This window comes from Chaetomium fimeti, assembly GCF_033439085.1.
Source record: "Chaetomium fimeti strain CBS 168.71 chromosome Unknown B0H64scaffold_14, whole genome shotgun sequence".
Classification (NCBI taxonomy): Eukaryota; Fungi; Ascomycota; class Sordariomycetes; order Sordariales; family Chaetomiaceae; genus Chaetomium; species Chaetomium fimeti.
This window is the reverse complement of record NW_026944342.1, coordinates 131,866-158,844: the sequence shown is the minus strand read 5'-3', so window position 1 is coordinate 158,844 and position 26,979 is coordinate 131,866. Positions and strand designations below refer to the sequence as shown.

The 26,979-nt window shown below is 59.0% G+C and overlaps 1 protein-coding gene across 1 annotated transcript; it reads right to left on the bottom strand.

The window, feature by feature from the left end:
- Positions 1 to 478: 478 nt before the first annotated feature.
- Positions 479 to 26,050, bottom strand: B0H64DRAFT_452780 (uncharacterized protein). Its single transcript, XM_062807213.1, has 9 exons — positions 25,447 to 26,050; positions 24,856 to 25,290; positions 24,492 to 24,800; positions 16,417 to 24,427; positions 13,386 to 15,749; positions 6,350 to 13,327; positions 5,900 to 6,291; positions 3,530 to 5,836; positions 479 to 3,466 (listed from the first exon to the last, which is right to left on the bottom strand). Exons 1-9 carry the CDS (start codon positions 25,942 to 25,944, stop codon positions 866 to 868), a joined length of 23,895 nt encoding a protein of 7,964 aa, XP_062653760.1. The 5' UTR covers positions 25,945 to 26,050; the 3' UTR covers positions 479 to 865.
- Positions 26,051 to 26,979: the final 929 nt, after the last annotated feature.

Below are 26,979 nucleotides of genomic sequence, written 5' to 3'. Positions count from 1 at the left end.
AATTCGGGCCTGTAAACTTGAATGGCCAGTCGAAGCTGCCCGAGACAAAGCAGCAGCCAATCCTACTCTGCCAAACCAATTTCCCATGGCGAAGGGTGGGTGTGACAAATGGCTGATCTCTGTTGACTTTGCTGACGGGAGTCAGCTTGGGGGCCAGAAATGCGTGGCACGGGTAGTACATACTCCTCACGTGCTCCTCCACATCCGTCTTGTGTGTGTCCTCCTGCGACTCCTACCTTGATGGAGATAACTCTTTGTTGTTTACCGAGATAGTTCCAGTGGTCTCGAGTCGAGACCTGCGCTAATATGGATCAAAACTCCACCAGCGTCGGCGACGACACTAGGCCAGGGAAGTGGAGAAATGGTTTCAGAGGACACATGCTAGACCCTAGTAAGGAGAGCGAGTTGACCCGGAAAGGAAGGAGCAAGAAGGCTAGTCCGATGAAGGAATGCCCCAAGATGAAGTCGCCGGGGATGCCCTCAATGCTGTTGCTAAATAGAAGATGAGGTTACGAAAAATGGTGGAAGATGACGCGGCCATGGTAAGGGGGCGTGGTCACTACCGAATCACAACCACCAAGAAGAGGACGTAACAGTACAGTATGATATAAAAACTTCTTGTGTCTAGTGACTAAAAACAAAGGGAACAGCAGACAAGACAGATACTGAGTGAAGTCAAACCAAACACCAGCACAGACGCCAAATCGAGGTCGAACCAAACACTAGCATAAAGCACAAACGCCAAATACAGAAACCACCTAGTCAACCAAAACGCCGCCGCCAACTCCTGAATCAAACCACCCTACAAAAGAAGAATTCCATCACCGCATCCATCACACGCGCACCCTGATTAGGCACAATCCTCCTAAGCAACAATCTCCACCACGCCCCCCTTCTTCTTCCCTCCCGTAAACCTCCTCTTCACCAACCCATTCAAAGCCTTCACCAACTTCGACGGCGCCTCCCCCTTCCCACCCATCTTCTGCCCCACCACCACTAGGGGAAAAGTCGCCGCCTTCTGCACATCCCCACCACTACCAGCAAGAGGCAACGGCGGCGCCAAAGCGGCAGCCGCCGGGAGGCCCCGCGCGAGTAGGGCCATGTGCCCGCCCACGGTCGGGTTGTCGACCAGCTCCTCGAGGCGCGGGGCCGCCGACGAGCCGCCCTGCTTTTGTTGGGCGAGCAGCCAGGCCAGCTGCGCGAGCCCGATGATGTCGCCGCCGAGGTCGAAGAAGGAGGTCTCCCTGTCGAAGGGGTTCGCTTCTTCGGTTTCGGCTGGGGTGGTTGTTGTTTCTTGTTGTTGTTGTTCGGGGTCCAGGTTTAGGACTTGACGCCATGCCGAGCTGACGGTTGCAGTGAGATCCGTGAGCTGGTCGTCACTGAGGTGTTTCAGGCTGGTAGTTTCCAAGCCTAGGTTGTTGTTGTTGATGTTCTCCGTGTCGGAGAAGGCCGGGACGTCATCAAATGGCGTCTGCTGCCGCCTGCCGCGGAGATCGGCGGCGGAGGGCAGGGCCAGGTCCGGGTCGGTAGCAAAGAGCTGCGCGGTGCTGCAGAGCATGTCGAGCATGCGCTCGGCAAAGTCGCGCGGAACGGCTCCGCCTTCGGCAAAGCTCAGGATGATCTCGTACGTGTCGTTGTCGGCAAGCGGCTGCGAGAGGACTGACAGATCGCCAAAGTCCTCTTGCGCTACCGACGCACACCCGACCTTGTAGTCGGTGTCGCCTAGCTGCAGTTGGCCGCCTTGGTCGACGTTTTGGTGTTGGACCGTCGAGGCGAAGTAGGTCCAGCGCGGCCACGAGGTGCAGTGGCGGATGATCTCGCGGAAGCCCAGCACTTCGTGTGACATGTTGGCGACCTGCTGGTCCTGGACCTGGCGGAGGAGTTGGCGAGCCGTCCAGTCTGGCCCACTGCCGAATTGCACGCGCACCGGCACTAGGTTGAGGCAGGGTCCGACCATGTTGCCGACGCCTTCGACCGCGGCGTTGCGCCCGCTGATGGTGTGACCGAAGACGATGTCAGAGCTGGCCGAGACCTGTGCCAGCACATATGCCCACGCAGCTTTAACGACAGTGGCGGTGGTGATGTGGCCGGACTCGACTGGCGGCAGACGGACTGTCTTCTTGAGGCATGTGGTAGTCGTGCCCGCCGAGTTCCTGTTGTAGTTTGGCCCATCGCGGCGCACGATCTCGGTCATGGAAGACCCGGCGAGGAGTTGTTTCCAGTGCTGGTAGTGTTCCGATGTCAGGGCGCCGGCCGAAGCACGGAGATAGTTGGCGAACGTGGGTGGACGGGGAACAGCCTCGCCCCTGTATGCGGCCTGGAGGGCGGCGAGAATCTTGGGGAAGCACACGCCGTCGTACTGGGCGTGCGAAATGCGAAGGTATAGCCTGTGCCGGCTGCTGGAAAGGTGCTTGACTACCGTGAACTCGACAAATGGTTCGCCGAGTTTGGGTTCACCCCCTTCTTGTCCGACTTGGAAGTCATCGAGTGACTCCTCTGTCTCAACGACGTGGAAAGCAGGCCGAAGAGTGCGTAGTACGACCTGCAGGAAGCGACCGCCGGAAGGTACAAAGACGGTGCGCAGAATGTCCAGTGCCTGCACCAGTCGGAAGCAGGCCCGCTTGAGGTGAACGACGTTCAGAGGTCCCTTGCCGTCGAGGTAGAAGTAGTTCAGCATCCACCTGGACTCGAGGAGCGCGCCGGCAACAGCGAGTGACTGGAAGTCGGTGGCGGGAAGGACGTCCGAAATGCCACCCCTGAAGACACAAACCTGGGGGACGATGCTGGCTTGTAGGAAGGCGTCGACGTTTGACGCCGCCAGGAGTGAGAACCGTTCGTAGAGGTCGCCATTGCTGGATTGAGGAGTCATGGTCCCGCTATTGCTCTTGACCAGGTCGCTGCCCATGGCGTGTAGATCGGTTGTGGCCCGGATTCGGGCGACCATGGCGTCAAAGCATGGGTTCCGGAACACGTCGGCGACGGTGAGCGATAGACCATGATCCCTGGCCTCGCCAGCGAGTTTCATGGCCGTGATGCTGTCTCCTCCGAGGTCGAAGAAGCTGTCGTGCCCAGCGATGGTATCTTCAGGAAGGTCGAGGAGAGTGCTCCACATTGAGAGGAGTGTCTTTTCGTAGGCACCCTGGTCAACTAGCTCGTTGTTGGGTGTCCTGGGAGAATTTCCAGACGATGATGAGTCCATGCTTCTCGGTGTCATCACACCCGGGCCTTCTTCCATCGGGTCGATCACCAGGTCCTCAGTTGGTTGGTGAGCGATTGTCGTCTTGCCGTTGAGTGTCGAGTCCAACTCCCTAACGGTCTGCGCGGGTTGCGTGATGAAGGCATCCAAGACTCGCGCCATGCAGCGAGCCACTTCCTGGGCTTGTTCATCGCTGACATGGTCAGACCAGTATCGGAACACGACACCCTCGCTGTTCTTTGAAACTTCGATGTTGACCGTGATGGCGTACTGCGAAACCCGTTAGCAAACTCCCGGTGAATTAGTAGAACAAGGACCATAGTCGCAACTTACCTCGCTAGGGTCATGAGCCTTTTCCATGTCGAAAAGAATGGTGTCCTCCCCCTCTCCCTCTCCACTCTCCGCATGATTTTGGATCGAAACCGAAGTGTTGTACAGTGGCTTCCCTGCCATGCCCAGCTCGTGCTGCACACGCGCCAGGGAGCAGTGCTGGAATTGAATGCTCTGGAGGTGTTCCTCCTGCGCCATCATGAAAACACTCTCGAGTGATTTGGACTTCGAGAGTTTGACACGGCAGCAGAGCATGTTGATGAGTGTGCCGACGGTGCGGCTGATGTTCTCTACTGGGGCGTCACGGCCTGCTGTGAGGTAGCCGAAGCAGACATCGTCACACGCAGTGTACTTGCGCAGCACAAAGGCCCATGCTGCGTGCATGATGTTGGCGAGCGTGACGTGTGTGCGCTCGGAGAGCTGACGGAGCTCGGCGTAGCGGTTGAACTCGAGAGCTGTCGAGCACAACTTCCTGCTCTCGGGAACAAGGGTGATCGTGCTGCTGTTGAGGTTGGGGAAGTAGCACGGTTCCAGGTCCTTCAGATAACCCATCCAGTAATCGCTGTCAGCTCCAGCCGGCATGGCACAGATATACTGGACATAGTCGCTGTACAAGGGGCCAGGGATACTGGTGAGACCGCCCATGTAGCCCGATGTCAGCTCCTCGAGGATGATTGCAAGCGAGCCACCATCCATGGCGGCGTGGTTGACTTCGAGTTTCAGGAGAACCTTCCCGCTGCTTGTCGTGCAGAGCGCGAGTCGATGGGCGAGTTGCGGCCGTTTAGCCTTTGCAAGGGTGACTTGACCGAGTTTCTTCATCGCGTCCTGGTCGCTGCTGTTGAGGAGAACGGCTCCACAGTCAACCTTCTTCAAGACAACTTGATCGAAGACGCCACCGCGGCGGACACTCTCGATGAAGACGGTTCTGAGGGCGGCGTGACGGTCCACCACCTTCTGCCAAGCCCGTACAAGCTTCTCGGCGTCCAGGTGATGACCGGGGTTCGAGTGTGTGAGTTTGTAGACCGCGTGGAAGATGTAGGCCTCCGGGTTGCGCAGTTGGCTGATCAGCATACCCTCCTGGACCGGCGTGCATGGGTAGATGTCCTCAATCTGGGAGAAAGAGGAGGCGCGGTCGATACCAACACGTGGGATAGCAACCTCGGTGAGGGTGCGGAGGGAGTGGTATGTCATTGGCAGCAGTGGATAGTCGCTCAGAGTGGGCTCGGCGGCGTGTTGAGCGAGACTCCTGACCATATCTTCGAGAGTGTGTCGGAAACCGCTGATCCATTGGCGGACATCGCCTGCCCGGTCGAGGCTGCTGTCGTACATGAAGCTGAAGTGCAGCTTGTTGTCAACAACCATGGCAGAGATCTCAAACAGAGCCAGCCTCCTGGTCTCGGATCCGACATCTGCAGCGCTTAGGTCGTCGTCCTCGAGATCGACCTGGCGGACGACGGAATCGTCTTGCTCGTTTTGCTGCGCACCTACCCCACCACCTAGGTAGTTGAATAGGACTTCCATCGGAGACCACGTGTCGCCAGAGGCCGCTCCAAGGTACTTGTGGGCGAAGTACGGCCTGCCGTGGCCTGGGATGCTGCGTCGTACATCCTTGATCCGTCGTAGGGTGTCGAGGGCATTATGGTGACGGGCATGGTCAGGGACGGCAACGGGGCAGATTGTGGTGAACCAACCGACTGTCCGCGACAGGTCAAGGTTGGAGCCCTCGGGGGCCTCACGGCCGTGACTCTCGACGTGCAGTGTCGGCACACCCCTGTCCGGGAACGTCCTCGCGAATGCGTGGGCAATAGCCGCGAGGAAAAGGTCCACCGGCTCGGACCTGAAGGCGTAGTGGGACTCTCCTAGGGCGAGCTTTGTCGTACCCGCTTCCAGGGTGAATGCATCAGTGGTGGTCTTGCCGTATGTGAGTGGACCCTGGGTCTTCCAGTAGGCCAGGTTAGGCGAGCTCTCCTTGAATGGGAGGAGCTTCTTGACATCGGCTGTCCGGTTGTCCGCGGACTGTTGGGCACACCAGGACCGGAAAGACAGAGGCATCTCAGCTGGGAGGGAGCCGGTCTCCAAAATCTGGCCGAGGTCCTGGACGATGATGCGCCAAGAAACCATATCGATGCAGAGATGGTGAGCAACCATGGAGATGATGGTGAGGTCATGACCGGCCACGTCGAACAGGTCGGCTCTAAATACAGGGCCGTGTTCGACGGATAGGCTGGCCTGTGCTGTTGCCAGGATGGCAGTCATCTCATCGCGAGAGTGCAGATGGTGTTCAAGGCAGGCGTAAGTGGAAGGGCCCATCTAAGCACGCATTAATACTCGTCCATCGTACGGTAAGGGGAACGGAAAGAGATGCAAGCTCACCTTTGAGATTCGCTGTTCCCATCTGCCATCTTGCGTTCTGGAGAAGCGCGCGCGAAGCATGGCGTGTCGCTCAACGACAGAATTGATGGCCTTCTTGATGGTCTCGGCAGTAACCCGACGGGGAACACCCAGGGTAAAGCTTTGGTTGAAGCGAGCGACACCGGCATGCTTGACGGCCGATTTCATATACATGGTTTGGACGGGGGACAGTGCGAATGGCTGTTCGGTTCCCTCCTCCTTGTGAATAGTCGCGGGTGCGGATGAAGGAAGACCCTTGGCGAGCTGGGTGAGGTGGACGATGGACTTGCACCGGAGCACGTCCTGGATGGATAGCTTGATCTTTGCGTTGCGAGCCCGCGAGACGACGCCCATGGCCCTGATGCTGTCTCCGCCTGTGCACAAGTTAGCCCATCAGTTTTCGCACAACAACCTCCCGTGAAAGAAACCTACCGAGACCAAGGAACGGCTGATTGAGCTTGATGCGCTCCACGGGCAGGTTCAACTCCTTCGCCCAGATCTCTCTCAAAGTCTTGACAGGCCCAGTCACTTCAGTCTCCTCTTCCTCATCCTCTTCTCCTGCGCTGACACCGAGGCTCTGCGCGATACGCTCGTACTCGGCGTCCTCAAGCCCCTCAACCCACCCGGCCACTCTCCGTCTGTCCAATTTGCCCGACACAACAACCGGCATGGTTTCGAGCACGATCCACGCGGCGGGAACCATGTAGTGCGGGAGGAGATCGGCCAGACGAGCCCGGATGTCGGCAATCTCAGAGCGGACCCGGGTCATCTGCTCTCGCGAGCCACCCAGCGGTGCGATTGCGACGGTGCCCTCGGAGGTAACGGGACGATGTGTGCTAGTCAGGGTAACAACGCCGACGAGCTGCTTCTTGCAAGGACCCTTCTTTGGCTGGACAACAGCGCCGAGACGCACATGGCGGTCGGCTGACAGGTGGCTCTCGATGTCGCCCAGCTCGATGCGCTGGCCGTTGACCTTAACCTGCCCGTCGCGGCGGCCAAAGAACTCGATGGCGCCGTCAGAGCGGTACCGCACGAGGTCGCCGGTGCGGTAGATGCGGGTGGGCGGAGTGGCGCCCCCAAGGAGTTCTTTCCTTGCCCAGCCTGGGTTGTCGACGAATACCTTGGCTGTTTTCTCGGAATCGCCGAGGTAGCCGCGGGACATGAGGGGCCCGCTAATGGCCAGCTCGCCGATGGCGCCAACAGGCACGAGCCGGTCGTTGCAGCCCTCGTTAGGGTCTACAATCCACAGCCGTGCTGCCGGAGTACCGCGGCCGATGGTGGTGTGGTCTTTTTCCTTGGACACATGCGGGTTGATAACGGCAAAGACACAGGTCTCGGTGGGCCCGTAGCCGTTCATGAGCTCGACGCGGTCTGCCCAGCGCTGGATGGTCTCGGCGAGCATGGCCTCGCCGCCGCAGACAAGGGTCTTGAATGTCGGGCAGACGAGATCCGGGTTGAGGAGGTTGGCGACGGACGGCGTGAGGAAAGCCCAAGTAGTGCGTAGGCGGGCCATGGCGGTTCCCAGATCGTGGAGACGGTCGTGTGCCGTGGGAACGCAGATGCAGGCGCCGAGCGTGAGCGGTGTCACGACCTCCAGGAGCGCGGCATCGAAGGTCAGGGAGGCGAAGTGGAAGACACGCGAAGACGCGTCCATGTTGCACACGCGAGTGAACGCAGCCGAGCTGCTACAGAAGTCTCGATGGGCAACCACAACACCCTTGGGTCGCCCTGTGCTGCCAGACGTGAACAGCACATAGGCTGTGTTGCTGGGGTTGGTGACAACAGGGGGCGCCCGTCCGTTGGACCGAGGAAGGTCGCGAAGCATGGCGCCGTCAACGGAGAGGCGCGTGTTGACAACGCCGGAGAAGCGAGAGGCGTGTTCCGGACTGCAGACTATGAGATCCGGTTCGATAGTCTCCAAGACTTCCTTCTGCCGGCTCAAAGGGTGCGCGGGATCCAGTGGGATGAAGGCGCCGCCGGCCATGAAGATGCCCATTAGGATGACAACCGACCAAGCCGAACGCTCGAGACAAACGGGTACCAATGTTTCCTGCTTGACGCCATGCTGATTGAGGTAGAGTGCCAGACGGGACGCATATTCGCGGATCTGGCCGTATGTCAGCTCGGCATCCCAGGCGCTGATACCGATCCGTTCAGGTTGTTCAGAGGCGCGAGCGAGGAAAAGATGATGGATGCATGAATCGACCGCCTCAAGCATGTTGGAGCGGTTCCACCGTGCGATGAGAGATTGGTCTTCGGGGCTGATTGCTGGGATGTCGGCCAGAGTGGCGTCCTTGTTTGCGGATTTCTCAAGCAGACGCTTCAGTACGGCGTCGAACTGATAGACAAGCCGCTTTGTTTGCCAAGAGGAGAGCACCTTCTCGTTGTAGTGGAATGTGGCCTCGATCGCAGTGTCAGTGGTGGTGCATTCCACCACAAGCGGATGGGTGAAGAAGCTCTCGGTCGAGGAACCACCTTGGAAGTCCCAATCGGCCTCCTGGGACTTCTCTTCCTGACTGGAAGTGGGTGACGCGGTCTGGATGACGAGAAGGTTTTGGAAGTCACAGGCCCCTGAGCAGTCCGAGTTGAGCCTCTTGATGTGCTGAAGTCCCAAATGCTGGTGAGGGACGACTTGGCTGGCCATGCTGTGCAAGCGCTGGAGGAAATCGGCCAGACGCATGTCACGGTCCAGTCGTACTCTCGTCGGAACTGTGGTAAAGGTCGGCCCGGCCATTTCCACAACAGCAGGAACATCAATGTTGCGGCCAGCCAGCGTCTCTCCAAACACAACATCGTCCATGCCGGTGTAGGCTGCCTGGAGAATGGCCCATGTTGCCCGGACCAAGGTAGGGACGGTGATGTCGCTGAGAACGCCACGGCGGTGGACATCAACCCGGCGAATCTCCGATCTGAAGCTCGGGGTCTCGGTCTGGTTCGGAATGGCGGCTGGGAGCTGCGGGAAGTGCGCGATGGAGGAGGCGCCGTCCAGGGAATTCTTCCAGAAGGTTTCGGAGGCGACCATATCTCTGGCCGCGAGGTACTGGATGAAGTTGGCGTACGAAGCGCGGGTCGTTGCGATTGTCTTCTGCGGCCCAGAGACAATGTTGTTGTACATGTCCTGGACTCGTCTCGCAAGCAGACGAAGACTCCATCCATCGTAGAGAGCGTGATGGATGCCCCAGACGAAGAGACGACCTTCAGGGCCATCTACGATAGCGTACCTGGCTAGTGAACCTCCGGTCTGTAAGCCGAGTGCCTGGCCATTGAGGACCGCCTCCTTCAGCGATGGCTCGTCATGCCAATCGATCGGCTGCGGTGCGACCACGACCTGAAGGAAGCCCGACGTGGCAGTATGCACAATCCGGGTGCGCAGAACATCGGTCTCGTCGACAACTTCCTGCCAAGCCGCCTTGAACTGGTCCAAGTCAACATGACCCGGAAGCCTCAAACTGTTCACCGCGACGTATGCTCCTGCTTGCTTGCTTGCAAGGGTAACAAGGCCCTCCTGGAGCGGGCTGCAGGGATACATGTCGCGGATCTGGTCGCCAGAGAGCTTGCATTGGGAAGAAACCTCGTCGATAAGCGCATCGAGCTCCGATCGGGGGCGCGACACCAGGTCAAACGGCTTCAACTCCGGCGTGGGAGCAACCGCCACCTCGGCACCACCACACGCCCGTGCCATGTCCGCGAGGACGGGCTTCTCGAAGACGTCCAGCACGGTCAGCACGATCTTGTGGGCACGCGCTGCCCCGACCAGACGCATAGCCGTGAGAGAGTCGCCACCAAGGCGGAAGAAGCTGTCCCCGGGACCGACAGAGCCGGCCGGGAGCCCAAGAACAGTTTCCCACAGGCCCTGCAGTTTCTTCTCCGTCTCCGTGGCGGGGCCCCGATTCTTGGCGGCGGCGGCGGCAGCGGAAAGTCTGTACCCGGCCACCACCTCGCGACTGGCTTCTTCGAGTGCCTGGCGGAGCTGTCTTCGGTCAAGCTTGCCCGCGGTTGTCCATGGCATGGCCGAGACGGGGACGAAAAGTTGGGGGACCATGTAAGACGGGAGGTTGGTAGATACATGGGTTTCCATGGCGAGCGCGAGTTTGCGGATTGACTCATTGATCGGCAGGAGGGAGAAGGTCGGTGTAGACGACGCGTTGCTCGGGAGGCTGAAGAAGACGGCGAGGGCCTTGGATGTGGCGCGGCTGGTGGCCGGCAGCACCACCTCCACAGCAGATTGTGCGTCGTCCGGTAGGCCGGTCCGGCAGTGGTACTCGATCTCGCCTAGCTCAATGCGCCTGCCGTTCAGCTTGATTTGGGTATCCTTCCGGGAGATGTACGAGATGGACCCGTTCGAGTTGTAGCGCACAAGATCACCCGTTCGGTACATCTTGTCTTCGTTGCACCACATGGACTTGGGGAAGCTCGGGTGTTGCGTCCACTCCGGCGACCGGATGAAGACTTTGTCGGTCTGTTCCTTGTTGTTGAGATAGCCGCGTGCTACCAATCGGCCTTCGACCACTAGCTCACCCATCGCACCGATGGGCACGAGGCGATCGGGGTTCTGCGCGTCAACGACCCAGACACGGCCTCCAACCGCAGTACCGATGTCGGCGCGGTCAGCGTTGCACACACGGCGGGACTCGTCAACCTTGGTGCTGGTGGTTGCGACGACGGAGCACTCGGTAGGCCCGTAAGCGTTGACGAGTGCGCATTGGGTGCCCCAGCGAGCGATGTGGCCGGCAGCCATGGCCTCTCCACCCGTGACGAGGGTCTGGAGGCATTGGACACTCTCGGGCTTGACGGTGCTCGCCACGGATGGCGTGAGCAGCGTCCAAGTGACGCCCATGTTGCGGATCACGGCAGAAACGTCGTTCATCCGGTCCTCGTCCGAAGGTACGCAGATGCACCCGCCAACGAGCAGACAGGAGAGCGTCTCCATGATGCTTGCATCGAAAGTGTAGGAGGCGAACTGCAGGACGCGCGACTCGGCGTGCATAAACATGGCTTTGGCGTGGGCGGTCGCGCCAGTACAGAAGGCGCCGTGTTCGATAACGGTGCCCTTGGGCTTGCCTGTCGTCCCCGATGTGAAGATGACGTAGGCCGGGTTGGATGCCTTTGCTGTCGAAGTGAACGGCGCAGCATCTGCGGCTTGGCTGAGGGTTCGAATGGACTCTGCGTCAACCACGAAAACGTTGGCCGCGATCTGGTCCATCTTCGCCTTGTGTTTCGGCGCGCAGAGTAAGGTCTTGGCGCCCACATCTTGAATGAGACTTTCCAGCCGGCTGTTAGGATGGCTAGGATCAAGATTGACAAAGGCACCACCGGCCTTCAGGACCGCAAGCTGCGCGACGACGGTCCAGGCTGACTTGTCGAAGCACAGCGGAACGAAGACCTCGGGCCCAACGCCGCCTTGGGCTACCAAGTGGCGTGCCAGAACGGTAGCGGCCTTGTCGAGTTCGCGGTAGGTAAACGATGCGTCCCAACCGCACACTGCTGGAGTTGAGGCCGGACGGCGAAGAGCATGTTGCCCAATGACATCGTGCACGCACTGATCGACGCGCGGCAGTTCGTAGTCGTTCCAGGAGGTAATTTGCTCGATCCCCGCGTGGCCGACAAGGTCCAATTCTCCCACGGTGCGATCGTCCGCTCCATCGGCGATCAGGTCCTTCACAGCCTGCTCGAAGGTGGCGGCAACGTTCTTGATTTGGGCGTCCGAGACGATGTTTTTCCAGTAGCTGAAATGGACTTCGACAGACTTGTTGGTGGCTTCGACGTTGACCGCAACGGCGTACTCGCTGGGATCCTCGGCGTCCAGGACGTGGTATCGTAGGGTGGACTGCGAGGATTGCTGTGCTTGGTCTCGACCAGCCTCGGTGCGTTTCTGGTATGTGAAACCGGTGTTGAAGAGCATTGCGCCCGATGTCTTCATCTCATGTTGCATTTCGGCAAGGGAGCAGCTCTGGTGGGCCATGGCATCGGCGAGGTCGGTCTGCATGGTGTCGAGCGCCTCGCCAACCTCGATATTGGCTGGGATCTGGAGACGGCAGACGAGCATGTTGATGAAGGCGCCCACGGCGTGCTCGATGTTGGCAACGGGAACGTCTCGACCCGACGCCAGGTATCCAAAGAGGACTTCGTCCGAGCCCGTGTATGATCGGACGACCAGAGCCCACACGAACTGGAGTAGGGTGGACAAGGTGATGCCGGAGTTCATGCAATAGTCGTTGATCTCGGACATGCCGCCGAGAGTGATGGCGTGCGCACCAAGTGATGGTTCCGTTTCCGACTCCCCATCCGCGAGCGCGGGGAAGAGACAAGGCTCGGCACCGCCCAGATAGTCCTTCCAATGGCGAATGCTCTCGCTCCGGGGTTGCGACTGGGTGTAGGCGATGTAGTCACGGTACAGGGGCACCGGTTTGCTGCTCATGCCATGGCCATAAGCCGTGGTCAAGTCGTCAAGGATAATCGGCATCGAAGAGCCGTCGGAAATGGCGTGGCTGATATCGAGCCGGCAGAAGACATGGCCACTCTTGCTTTCGCAGATGGAGAGGCGATGCGGCGGTTTCTTCTCGTTGTAGTCAATGCAGTCCAATGTTCGCAGCTTTTGCACCGCGTCATTGTCCGTGTCACACTTGAGCATCTGGACCCGCCCTAGGGCGTTGCAGAGGACCACTTGGTCCATCAAGCCTTCGTCACCCACCGTGTCGACAAAGATGGTTCTCAAGGTCGCGTGCCGGCGGACCACGGACTGCCATGCATCCCGTAACTGCTCTACATCAACGTTTTCTGCTCCAAAGGTCTCGACCTGGAAGATGGCCTTGTAACCATACTTTTCCGGGTCGCGGATTTGGCTAAGGAGCAAACCACGTTGCATGGGAGAGCAGGGATAGACATCCTCGATGTCTTGTAGTTTGACGCCAACTTCCTGGAGTCTCTGATCGAGGTTCTCCAGGCCGTAGTAGGCAAGGGGCAGGAGGGGGAATGCGCTGAGTGTCTTTTCGGGCGCGTGCTGCATCAATCTCCGCGGGACATCCTGCAGGAGAGACTGACACTCTTCGACCCATCTGTCAAGGGAGTCTTGATGCTTCATGTGTTTGTTGTAGGCGAACGACAGCGTCATCTTCCCGCCGATAACGACGGCGGAGACTTCAACCAGCGCGAGGCGGGGCACGTCCTTGCCGACGTCGGACGATGCGTTGGCACCTTGCCCGTTGTCGAAGGACTGGAGGAAGGTATCGTCCCGGTTGAGCTGTTGCATCTGACCGAGGTAGTTAAACGCGACCTCGACTGGCCAACCGCTGTCATACGCCTCACGCCCTTCGGATGTGAGAAGGCGATAGGCGAAGTAGGGCCGTCCTTTACCGGCCAAGCGCTTCCGGTAGTCCTTGACCCATCGGATAGCACTGACAATTTCGTCGTCTAGCAGGCCACGGTTAGCAAAACGCTTTTGGGTTGCTGTTCGTGAGAAGGAACTTACCAGAAGATGATTCATCCGGGAGGTGGACAGGATACAGCGTTGTGAACCATCCCACGGTGCGCGACAGGTCCATCGCATCGTCCCAGACCTCACGGCCGTGGCCCTCATTGTAGATGGTGGGCACCCCGCGGCGACCTCCCGATGCCTTGCGGTATGACAGCAACAGGGCGGCCAGCAGGATGTCGAGAACCTCGGTTTGTAGCGGGGCGTGGCAGTTCGGGCCGAGAAGTAGGGCTGTTGTTTCATTGTCGAGTTCGATGCCGCTGGCGTGGATCGCGTCCCCGTGGACGTTAGGCATGCCGGTCATGCCCCAGTATTCGAGGTCCGCAGCTGAGGTCTCATGGTGCGGGAGCAAGGACGGCCCGTTCTCCTCGGCCTGAGCCTTCTCCGATTGTTTCCGGGTCCAAGTCTGGAAGGGTAGCGAGGTTGGAGGCTTTATGTTGCCATTGGCGAGGAAGTCCTCGAGGTCTTGGAGCAGGATGCCCCAGGACACGACGTCGATGGCTAGGTGGTGGGCGGTGATGAAGACGTAGACCTCGCTGTTGGTCTTCCCGACGCTGAACCAGTCCGCTGCCATTAGCGGCCCCTTCTGGAAGTTGAGCGCCTCCTGGGAGTTTTGGATACGCTTCTCCATGCGGCTCGCGTTCCCGATGACGTGCGTCTTGAAACGATAGGATCCGCTAACGTCCGAGGTGATCCTCTGCCGCCAGTTACCAGTGCCGTCGCGCCGGAACCGTGTCCGGAGCATCGAGTGGGTTTCGACCAGGGCATGCAGACCGCGCGCCAGTTGATCGGAGGTGGCGTTCTTAGCTAGCCGCAGTAGCACGCTCTGGTTGAACTGCGCGTGAGGCTTAGTAGAGGAACCCTTGTTGTCGCTCACGTACATAAGCTGGAAGTATAACTGCTGAATGGGCGACAGGTCGAACTCGTGCTGATCTTCGCCAGCGATTGTGGTAGCGGCGGATTGTTGTTGCTCGTTGGGTACGATGGCCTTCAGTGCGAGGTCATGAACGGACTTGCTGCTGATGATGTCCGCCACAGCAATGCGGATACCCTGCGCTCGGCATTTCGCCATGACCTGCATGGCGGTGATGCTGTCACCTCCGAGGTGAAGGAAGGAGACATTCCGGCCAATCCTTTCGGGGGTAATGTTGAGAACCTGGCTCCAGATGGACTTGAGCCTCTCGTCGAGGGGGAGCGACCGTTGGGGGGAGGTGCTTCCGGTCTCTTGTGCTTGGCCAGTAGCACGAGCGCCGTTAATCTTGTCAAGTGTATCCTCGGAAATGCCCTCAACGAAGCGAGCGACACTGTTGCGGTCAAGCTTCCCAGATGGCAGTAGCGGAATGTTTTGAAGGACCATCCAGGTTGAGGGAACCATGTATGCGGGAAGCTTTTCTCGCAGCCGGTCCTGGACTTGATCCAGGGCGGAAGCTGCCTCGTTGGAAGTCACCAACTCAAACTTGCCAGCACCGTTGGTGGTGGTTGCCCGAAGCGAGAGGACAGCCACCAGACGTTTGACGCAAGGCCCGCTCTTGGGGAGGACAACAACGGCGTGACGGACGGCATCGTCGGCGGCGAGGTGGTGGACAATCTCGTCAAGCTCCAGTCGCTGGCCGTTGAGTTTGGCTTGCGAGGCGTCTTTTCGGCCCATGTAAACCATTTCGCCGGAGAGGTCGTCGCATACGCGGACAAGGTCGCCGGTCTTGTACATACGGCGCGGTGTTGTCGACGGCATGTCCGGATAGCGCAATGTTGTCTCCGACGCCCAGCGAGGATTCTCAATGAAGACCTCTTGGGTCTTCGATTCGTTTTTGAGATAGCCGGCTGAGAGCGTGGGGCCCTCAACGAGCAGCTCACCGATGGAGCCGAGGGGCGCGAGGCGGTTGTGGTTTTGGGGATCCACGATCCAGCAGCGGCCGAGGCCTCTTCCCAAGTTGGCCGGGTTCGAGGAGCGACGCATCTTGGGATTCACCGTCGCAACAACAGCACACTCGCTCGGGCCATAGGCGTTGACCAAGTTCACTTTGCCGGCCCAAGTGGCAAGATGGCTTTGGGCCATGGCTTCGCCTCCGAGGATCAGGGTCTTGAGATGCGGGACGCTTGAGGGCTCGAGAACGCGGGCAAACGAGGGCGTAAGTAGGGTCATGGTGACGCCCATTTGCTCCATGACGGTAGAGATGTTGCCGTTGGTGCGGTCCTCCTCCTGGGGGACGCACACGGTGCCGCCAAAGATGAGTGTCGTCAGGATTTCGACCAAGGAGGCATCGAAGGTGTATGATGCGAATTGCAGGAAGCGGAAAGGGGGTGTCATGAGCATCACCGGGCCGTGTGCGGCGGCACCGGAGCAGAAGGCCGTGTGAGAAACTGGGCATGTCGGTCAGTGGGAGTGATTCGGTTGATACGAGAGAACCTCGGACTCGGGTAGGGGAAAATTATTCTCTTCTGGAGAGTGCATGGAATTGAAGTCGTCATGGAGGGGTTATTGGATGAATCTCCAACTGCCAGTCGAGCAAAGCAAACGCGTCAAAGGCGCAGCGCGGCCCCATCCATGGTTTGACCATTTTGCAACTCCCGCTGCAACTCTCGCTGACAGAAAAAAAAGTCAAAAAGACAGATAAAATATTGGGGGTTGGCCTAAACAAATCCTAGCCGAGGAAGCGAAGGATATGCTCAGAAGGCGTGGTGGTGATGGTGGATGGAGGGGAGGGGAGGGAAGGCCGTTTGCAAACCGCGTGCGAGATGAGAGGGTCCGTAGTGGGGTAATGCTTGGCGAACGAACGCCATGGAGGGAAATCACACAAACCCCAGCACCTGAACCATTGTTGGAAATGGACGCGGAAAGAAAAATACGCACCGATTGTTCCCTTTGGCTTTCCTGTCGTCCCAGACGTGAAAATTACATATGCTGCGTCGCTCGGTTGGCAGGCTGCTTTCCATTAGCATCCGGTTCCAGGATGTGGTCCTCGCTAACTCAGGGGCAGCAAATAGGGTTTTCAGGGGGTTTAGTAAACAAAGAGAGAACGGGACGCACCTTTCGAGATCACCGTCGACGTCGTCTTTTCCTCGAGCTTCTTAAGCATCTCCATATCGACTGGAATGACTGTTGGGACGACGTCGGCACACAAGCTCTCGTATTTCGGCGAGCACAGGACCACGTCGGCACCACAGTCCCCAACGATCTCCCTGAGCCGACCGACAGGGTGCGCCGGATCCAGAGGAACAAACGCAGCGCCGGCCTTGAGCACAGCCAGCATCGCCACGATGGCAAATGCCGACTTCTCAAAGCAAAACGGAACGAACCTGCTCCCGTTAGCACCAACACCCCTCACCACAAGCTCACCTGCCAGCGCCGTCGAAAGCGCATCCAGCTCGCCGGCCGTCAAGGTCGCGTCCCAGCCGACAACGGCAGCATCAGAAGCACCCCGACGCGCCAGCTCCTCCGAGATCATATCATGGACACGCTGCTCGACCAACGGTCCGGGTGTCGTGTTCCATTCCTTCAGCATAGCCCTATCATCCGGGCTGAGCAGGTCCACCTCCCCGACCTTCTCGCCCTGGCTCTCCGGAGCTGAAAGCCGCGCCAACAGGGTCTCAAACTGCCCGAGCATCCGGACGACCTGCCACTGCGGGACAACCTCAGCATCGAAGATGGCGCGCATCTGGATCTCCTCGACCCCGCTTCCACCACGGCCCAACGTGCAAGTGACATTGAGCGGCAGGCTGAAGAAATCCGGCCCTTGAGCCGTGCCGCCGCCCGTCATGTTGCTCCAGAGGCCGTTCTCGGCCACCTCGTCGGCCATGTCGATGGCCAGCAGGTTCTTGAAGTCGCACGCGGTCGAGGTCGCGGGGCTGAGGCTCTTGATGCGCTGTAGGCCGGCAAACTGGTGGGGGATGACGTCGTTCAGCTGGTTCTGCACGTCGATGAGGAGTTGCTGGACGGTCATGTCGCGGTCGATGCGGACGCGCCGCGGGACGGACGCTAGCGTGGGTCCGACTAGGTCCTCGATTCCGGCGACGGGGACGTCGCGGCCGTTGAGGATCTCGCCGAAGATGATGTCGTCCGAGGATGAGTAGATAGATACGACGAGGGACCATGCGGCGCGCAGGAAAGATGCCATCGTTAGGCTGACTCCCTTGGGTTTGCTAAAGCGCACTTGTCGGGTGATTTGGCTGGTGGCCTGGACGCGGTAGGCGGGGTGGGGGAGTTGCGGGAAGTGGGTGGTGCTCGGGGCAGAGAGCTTCTCGGTCCAGAAAGTGTCTGAGGCGGAAGCATCGATGGCAGATAGGTGCTCGACAAAGCGAGAGTAATGAGGTGTTGCAGGCAAGGACGCCTCCGGGTGCTGATACCGTTCCTCGACACGACCCAGGAGCGTTGGCAAGCTCCATCCGTCGTAGACGGCGTGATGCGCGGTCCAGCCGAAGGTTGGTCGAAGGCTGTCCTCGTTGATGATGGTGTACCGAGACAGGACACCGCCGTCGTGAGGTGGCAAATGGCGATGCGTCTCTGGGAGGTCGCTGGGGCTTGATGCCGAGATCCAGTTGATCTCACCACGCACGACGACTTGCAGGAAGCCGATATCCTCAACGAAGACGACCCGCGTTCGCAAGATGGCTTCCGAATTGACCACCTCTTGCCAGGCCCGCTTGAACCGCGCGATGTCGATCCCAGACGGCAGCTCGTAGAAGTTGACGGCTACATAGGCCCCGGGCTGTCTTTGGGACGCCGCAACCAGACCTGCTTGCAAGGGGGTGCAAGGGTACGTGTCCTCAACAGAACCAACATCGATGCGGCAAATGGAGGCCACCTGGTCTCGCAATGCCTCTAAGCTTATTGAACCCTTGTTTTTGAGTAGGGAGAATTGCTCCACCGGACCTGGGACGGGTTCATTCTCGGGGATAATGCTGGCCGAGCTGTTTCCTGCGTTAGTATCGGCATCCACTCCGCTTCCGGTCGCTGTCTTCGCCATCTCGGAGAGCTTGGGTGAGTTGAAAATGTTGGCCACGGTGAGGACGATGTTCTTCTGTCGAGCCGCAGCAGCTAGGCGCATAGCACCAACCGAGTCGCCGCCGTGAGTAAAGAAGCTGTCGTCAGCAGTGATGGATCCGACGGCCACATTGAGCACCGCCGCCCACAGCTCCTGGAGGTGCTTCTCGATGGGCGTCTCCGGTACACGTCCGCCAGCGGATTCGGTGCCTAGGCGATAGTCGACAACGTTGGGCAATGCCTGGGCCATGGTACGCAGCGACCGACGGTCAAGCTTGCCTGACGAGGTGAGTGGCATTCTGGAAACTGGGAAGAACAGTCGGGGCACCATGTAGGAAGCGACCTGGGCGCTCATAGCCCCCACAATTCCTTGAGCGAGGGAGCGGAACTGTGTGTCCATGGGAAGGATTCGGACCTTCTCATCCGTCTGAGAAGACGAGGCACAGACAAACACAGCCAGTGCCTTCTTGGACTGTGCAGGAACCACAAGTTCAACCGAGGACTGCGCGGTGGAGGGCAGGTTGCTCTTGACGTGATGCTCGATCTCGCCCAGCTCAATGCGCTGCCCGTGGAGCTTGATCTGCGTGTCCTTGCGCCCAAGATAAATGAGCGCGCCGTCAGAGTTGTACCGTACCAGATCGCCGGTCTTGTACATCCTCCGGTTGCCCCTCTCGGAGTGGCGAGGATCTTCAGGCGCCCACTTCGGCATCTCGATGAAGGCTTTGGCGGTCTCGACGGGTTTATTGAGATAGCCCCGACCGAGGATCGGGCCCTCGATCAGCAGCTCGCCCACACACCCAACAGGCACAAGCCGGTCATGGTTCTTGGGGTCAACCACCCACGAGACGCTACCGACGTTGGTTCCGATGCTACCAACGTCACCGTTCTTATCGAGGTGAAGCTTGTGCGCCGAATTGATGGAGCACTCGCTGGGCCCGTACTGGTTGTGCACAGGGATGACACCTCCCCAGATATCCAGCACCTCGCGCGTGAGAGCCTCGCCGCCAACAGCCATGCCCTTGATCTTGGGCACCTGCTCTGGCCGGAGCATGACCGCCACGGTGGGGGTGAGGTCCATGAAGTTGGCGTCGAGTCTGTCAATGGCACCGGGCAAGTCGCCAAGTCGGTCGGCGTCCGACGGTACGCACACACAGCCGCCGTGGATGAGATTGGTAAACATCTCCTCGATGCTGTTGTCGAAAGTGTGCGCAGCGAACTGGAGGAAGCGGGTATGGGGACCGAGGCCGAGGGCGGAACCGTGCGCGAGGCAGCTCGAGACGAGGGCCTGGTGGCAGAGAACAACGCCCTTGGGCTTGCCGGTGCTGCCGGAAGTAAACATGATGAAGGCGGGGTTTTCAGGTGTCACTCCCGACTGGATCTCTTCGGCATCAACTGCCGCGGGGAGTTGAGACAGCAGCCTCGGGCCCACTGCCACCACATACGGAACCATGGCCTCGAACATCATGGCCCTGGCCTCGGACGCGACGACGACCTGGGCGCCGGCATCAACCACCTTGCCCTCCAACGCCGACGCGGGGTGAGTAGCATCAAGGGGCACCACTCCACCGCCCGCCTTGAGAACGGCAAGCATGGAGATGGTTGTCCAGGCAGACTTGTCGAAGCACACCGGTACGAGCGTTTCGGGGCCGACACCAAAGTCGAGGAGATGACGTGCCAGACGATTGGCCAGGTTATTCATCTCCTCGTACGAGAAGTCGCCATCCCAGCCACGGATGGCCTGGGCCTGAGGGCGGAGTGCCACCTGCCTCTCCACCATGCGGTGTATGCAGTCGGCGGTGGTGGCCGGCATGTTGGCGTTCCAGGCCCAGATGTGCTCCTTGCTGATGCTGTGGACATTATCCAGCCGCGACAGGGGTGTCTCGGCACGCTCAGCAATGTTACGCAGGGCTTGCAAGAAGGTTGCCGCAACATGCTTGGCCTGGGCGGTGGCCACCTCATCGGTCCAGTAGTCGAGGTCAATAGCAGCTCCTCCGTCGTCGTCAATCTCAACGTTTAGCGAGATGGGATACTCTGTCGGGTCGTGGAGAGCTCCCAGGTCCTCGCAGACGAGCGAACTCCCCAAAGTATCCGTCTTTGGTTGACAGCGGCGGTACGAGATGCACGTGTTGAACAGAGCCATACCCCCCGGCACGTTGAGGGCATGCTGCACCTCAGCCAACGAGGTTTGGGCGTACGGCATACAGTCGAGCTGGTCCTTTTGCACTGCCTCGAGGAGGCGCAGGAGAGAGAACTGGTCATCGCCTTCGCCGCCGACCTTGATCCGTTGGGTGGCCATGTTGATGAAGGGGCCGACAGCATCTTCCGAACCCTCAAGCGCGGCATCGCGCCCTGAGACAAGATATCCAAAGCACACGTCGTCGGTGCCAGTGTAGTGCGCAAGCGTCAAAGCCCAGGCGGCGTGAAAGGCATTGGGTAGGGTGAACCCCGCCCCGCTGCAGAACTCTTGCAGCGCAGCCAAACCGGGGACTTCGACACGCAGCGTACACATCTTTCTTTCAGTCTCAGAAACGTTGATGCCGTCGTTGAGGATGGGGAAGTGGCAAGCCTCAAGGCCAGAAAGGTGGTTCTTCCAGAATGCCACATCGGCCTCGAGGTTTCGTTGCTGCAGGCTGGCGAGGAAGGGGCTGAACCGCGGCTTTTCCAGGTGTTGAAGATTCCCTTCATAAGCACGACCGAGGTCGCGCAGAAGGATATCCATGGAAGCACCGTCCATAATAGCGTGACTCATCTCTAGGACGCAGACGACGCTGTCGCTGTTATGGAAGACGGAAAAACGGTGCTGCGGTGCGTCGTTTCGGTATTCCACGGGCTCTAGACTCTCGACCAGGCTGGAGATCTCGGTGCCGTCGGGGCACTCACGTACAACCATTGGGGGTTTCACATCTTTCAAGACCACCTGATCGTAGCTCCCGGCCTGAGTCTGGCTGATGGCGTCGACAAAGATGGTGCGGAGTAGCGCATGGTGGCGGACGACGTCCTTCCACGCTCGCACCACCCGCTGCGCATCGACAGTGTTGTTCTCTTCACCGTTAAGCTTGACTCGGAAGGCCCGACGCACGGCATAGAAGTTCCCATCCTTGGTTCGGCTCAGCAGCAGCCCCTGTTGGATGGGAGAAGCGGGATAGATCTCCTCAGTTGCATCCCAACCACGTTCCCCAGTCAAAGCAGGTAGCGTGGTTTGCTCAAAGGCTTTGAGATCCGCGGGAGCGAGATCAGGAAGCAACACGAGGTCACCAACCGTCATTCTATTCCCCATCACCGGGAGAGTCGCAGCAGCCTCAGCCAACACGCCACGGCAGTTGGCAACCCACTCGCGGATCCGGTCCTGGTGCTGCATACCGCCATTCCAGGCAAACCCAAACCGCAAGGCACCTTGGATAATCACGGCAGAGATCTCAAAGAGAGAAAACCGTGGCGCCTTGCTTCCAAAGTCGGCCGTTGGGCTGCCGGGATGCGCCTCGCCAGCCATAAGGGCGCCCTCAGCGGGTTGGAATAGGGCACCCTTACGCTCGAGCTGCTGGTAGCGACCGAGGAAGTTGAAGGATACTTCCATGTCCCTGTGTCGGCGAGCCCATTGTTCACGGCCCTCAGGGGTGTGGAAACGGGCAGCGAAGTAAGGTCGCCCATTACCCGGGACACGCCGGCGGAGGTCCTTGGTCTGGATGAGGGCGTCGGCGAAAGTGGTGGGGGAAGAAAGCGCAACGGGGAAGAGGGTCGTAAACCAGCCAACGGTGCGGGCAATGTCGATCTCTTCATTGGGGGGTTCGCGGCCATGGCCCTCGTTAAAGATGGCTGGTGCTGTGCGGTCGGGGAATGTGGTTTGGAAAGACCAAATGAGCGCCGCCAGGAGTAGGTCAACGGTCTCGGTGCGGAAAGGAGAATTGCACTCGTTGATGAGGGTGTCGGTAGTGCTGGTGTCGAGATCGAATCCCTGGCATGCGACGTCGCCGTACAAGTTGGGCCGGTCGCCCATTCCCCAGTAGGGAAATTGGGGATCGGGCACTTGGTCGGCAGAGGGGAGGACTTGCTTGAGAGGTCTACCAGCGCAGTCGTCCGTCTGCAGCGCTGCCCACTTCCGGAACGGCAGTGACCGATAAACAGCCGCGGCCGAAGGGTTCTCTAAGAGCTCCTCGATCTCTTCCATGGCCACTCGCCATGACACGAGGTCAATGACAAGATGGTGCGCCGTCATGAAGAGCATCTGCTCGCCGTTGTCTTGCAAAGCGAATAGCTCTGCGGCAAACAGGGGGCCAGAACGCGCATCTAGGCAGCTCTGTGCGCTTGCAATGCCGGTGTCAGCCTCAACGCGAGTCGTTATCGTATGAGTCCGAAGACGATAGGACCCATCCACGTCAGACGTAATGAATTGCTTCCACTGTCCGTCCTCGCTCCGTTCGAAGCGAGCCCGGAGCATGGCGTGGCGCTTCACAACAGCCTCGATGGCATTTCGGACGGCAGCCGCTTCCACCCGGCGGGCAAGACGCAGACAGAAGCTCTGGTTGAAATGTTCGTCACCGTGAGCCCCACCCCGAACCTCGAAGTGCAGCTGTTGGATCGGGGTGAGATCGAAAGGCACTTTGAGCAACCCCTTTTCGGCGTCTTCATCCCCATCGACTTGGTCCTCGCTTGGTTGGCTCAACACTTTGGCTACGGTGGCCAGCTGCCTCAAGGATTTGGCCTTGAGGACATCTTGCACGGATACGCCGAGCCGTGCCTTCTTGGCGTGGCTCGCGCAGGCCATAGCCGAAATAGAATCGCCTCCCAAGCTAAGGAAGCTGCGGTCGTCGGGGTCGATGTCGTCGGCGGGGAAGTTCAGGACCAGGCTCCAGGTCTCACGGAGCTTGATTTCAACCTCGGTTAGGGGGGTATTATTGGATTTGCCATCGCCCGAGCTTGCTTTCGGTTTGACAGCATGCTGCTCCCTTATGACCTCCTGACATTGCTCGGCAGTAAGGGTGGTTTCGATCCAGGTAGCGACGGTTTTACGGTCCATCTTGCGAGAAGCCAGCATGGGAATACCGTCAACACACAACCACGTTGACGGTACCATGTATGCCGGCAGACGCGCACCCAGCCGTGTTCGAATACGCTCCAGAATGGGTTCGGTCAATGACGGGTTTCTGGCAAGGCTCAAGGCCGCGCCTCCCGACTTTTGGCTGTCGACAGAACCAGCAGTGGGATCCGAAAGCGAGAGGATGGTAATCAGGCGTTTGGCCAGGGGTCCCTTCTTCGGGAGAAGGACCATGGCGTGCCGGACGTCTTCGTCAACAGCAAGGTGGTGCTCGATCTCCCCGAGTTCGATACGCTGCCCGTGAAGCTTGATCTGGGTGTCCTTCCTGCCGATGTAGCTGAAGGAGCCAGAAGCCGAGTTGTAGCGTGCCAAGTCACCCGTCTTGTAGAAACGGCGAGGGGCATTGTCCGAACCCTGAGCCCATTCCGGGCCAAAGATGAAGCTCTCCTCCGTCTTAGCTGCGTCGTTCAAGTAGCCCCTAGCCAGGCTTGGGCCCTCGAGGAGCATCTCGCCCACGCAGCCAACGGGGACGGGCCGGTTGTGGTCGGTGGGGTCGACCAGCCACACTCGCACGCCGCAGGGCAAGCCAATGTCGGTGGCCTCGGTCAGGGGCCCAACACTGGGATTAACCACAGCCGCCACAGAGCTCTCAGCCGGCCCGTAGCCGTTGACAAGCTCGATGTGCGACCAAGTGGCGACGTGAGAACGTGACATGGCCTCGCCCGCCAAGACAAGCCTGCGTAGCCCGGGCACGGTGGCTGGGGTGAGGAAGTTGATGAAGGAGGGGGTAAGCACGGCGTGGTCAACGCGCATGCGGTTCATCGCACCAGCAAGATCGTTGAGACGCTCATGCTCGTCGGGGATGCAGACGGTGGCTCCCACCATCAACGGCGTCAATATCTCGACCAGGCTGGCGTCAAAGGTATGGGCTGCAAACTGCAACACCCTGCAGGTGCCATCGATACGCAGGGCTGGACCATGCGCCCTGGCACTAGAACAGAAAGCCTGGTGTTCGATGAGGGTGCCCTGTTTGTTTGAAGAAGGTTAATACGTTTACGCCTTTTCATTCTGTGCCGATGTGTGGACTTACCTTGGGCTTGCCGGTAGAACCAGATGTAAAAATAACATATGCTGCATTGGTGCTGTTGACACTGGATCTGCTCGTAGAACCCTCTGCTGATTCGGCGGTTGTAGCCTCGGCAATGGTGTTGTCGTTTACTGGCAGCACTTTATCGACCACCCCGACAAGCCCCGGGGCGAGGTGGCTGGAGCACAACACAAGTTTGGCCCCGACCGAGTCACACAGACCCCGAAGCCTCTCAAAGGGATGGGATGGGTCTAGGGGCACAAAGGCCCCGCCAGCCCTAAGCACCGCAAGCATAGCTACCACCGTCCATTTCTAAAATTAGGTTAGTCGTTGTCGGCTAATAACGAGGAGGAGAGTCACTACGAACCGATTTCTCGAAGCAAAGCGGTACTAGGACCTCGGGACCGATTCCGAGCGCCACCAGCCAGGAAGCTAGAGTACCAGTCACAGCATCCAACTCGCCATACGTGAGTGAGCCGTCCCAGGCACAAACAGCTTCGGCATCGGGATTCTCCAGCACTCGGTCCGCAACCACATCATGGACACAGCGTTCTACTGGCTGGATCGAATAGCTATCGTTCCACTCCCGGACGCGGTGCATGTTATTCTGGCTCATGAAGTCCAGCGAGCTCAGGGGTGCGCCAGGGGAACTTGTGACAATGCCCGACAGGATTTTGTCCAGCGTGCTGGCAACCAGTGCACCCTGCGCCGCAGACATGCCGAGATGGTTGCTGCTCCATTCAAGAAACAGGCTCAGACTGGACTCGCCGCGCTTCGCGAGCAGCCGGATCTTGTGTTGTTCCTGTCGTTCGTGTTAGCCATCAGCACCGAAGAGGGTCGTGAATGGAAGGGTTAGGGCTCGATGGGAGTGGATGCTCCAGGGGGGGTCATGATCGGGATACAACCATGCCAGGGGTAGGAGTGTGGAGATTCGGTGCGGGGCGGGTAGGGAAGTTACCGGTGTCAAAACAGGGCAGGGTGTCGATCCGGCTGTGAAGCTCCACAACACCACGGATGTGTCAAAAATTGACAGATCCGAGTTTCCGGTTTGTTGGAGCCGGGGTGGGACCCGGGGGAGATCATTGATTTTCTCCACCTTAGCACGGCCCACCGTTCGGGCGACAGACTCGCTCTCGTCAAGGAGGAAACGGGCCACGATGGGTTCGCTGGTGATGCCTCCGCCGCCGAGTTGGAATTCAAAGGCGACATCATCTTGGCCTGTGTAGCACCGTAACAGCAACGCCCATGCCGTCCGGATAACAGCAGCCAACTCGTTGGGATCGGTTGTGGACAGCTCCCGCAGCTTTTCTGCCTGCCCAACATCCACCCGGACTGATGAGGTCTGCCGGGATGGAGCTGCGGTATTGTTGGAAACACGGCCGAACCTCGGGAACCGACAGGGCGTCAGCCCCTTGAGGTACGTCTCCCAGTCGTTGATGCCGGTGGTGAAAGTCATGGTTATGGATTATGGTTCGGGGGTCGACGTAGTAGGGTATCGAGACTGGTCCTGTCTGACGAGGTAGAAAGTGATGCCAAAGGCGAGAATGGAGATGAGAAGAGGTTTCTGCTGTTGGCTCTGCCGAGTGTGATCGACAATACAGCGTAGGACGATGTTGTCGATGGACAGGGATAGAGCGGTTTGTGTTCACCAAGGGCAATCAATATGAGATGAGACAACAAAGCTGGGGAAAGATGGAAACAAGGACTCGGCTACGCAGAGTACATGTAGATCACTCAGACGCAACCAATTCCTACCGATACTTGTACACAGGTGTAGATGAAAGTCACGCCGGGAGAAACAAACCCGGGTCAATGACTGGGCACAACCATTCCACCAGTTATAGAATCGGACCGGCTCCCTGCCCTCGGGTCAACTCTCTTTCTTCTTTTCTTCCTGGTTTTCGTCCTTCGCTTCCGAAAAAAGAGCAGTCAGGTCAGAGATTTTCTTAAACCATCACGACTAGTACCCGGCGTCGTAGTATTAGGTGGCATCTGGCAAAAAACCTGACAGCCATTTATTTTTGGGACTTACAGATTACTGTCGTCAACGGACAGGGATCGAAACTTTCCAAGAGGTCCAAGAGGCCCAGAACGCCAACCAGCTGGGTAAATCGCGTTGAGATTACCAAATCCGAAGAGATGATCGACGGTGGGTTTGCAGTATTGGGCAGGTCGACCAACACGTGCATTAATCCTGAGTCTAGATGACAGCAACACGTTCTCCCGAGTCCCGCCCCGACCATCCATGCAGGGGGCGCAGGTTTGCTTTGCAGGGGCAGCTCCAGCCAGCTGCAACGGATATCGAGCCGGTGGGGAGCGGCACTGTCGATCCACTGGGGGAAGCGGGAGATAGACGGCCAATGATCCAGGGGGCAAGACAGATCCTTGGCCCCTGTCATCGAATGGCAACTGCAACTCCCGCTCACCAACTCCTTGTTTGTGCAAACAGCCAGTCGCATCGTGCAGGCGGAGCGACATCTTGGTGCCCTAA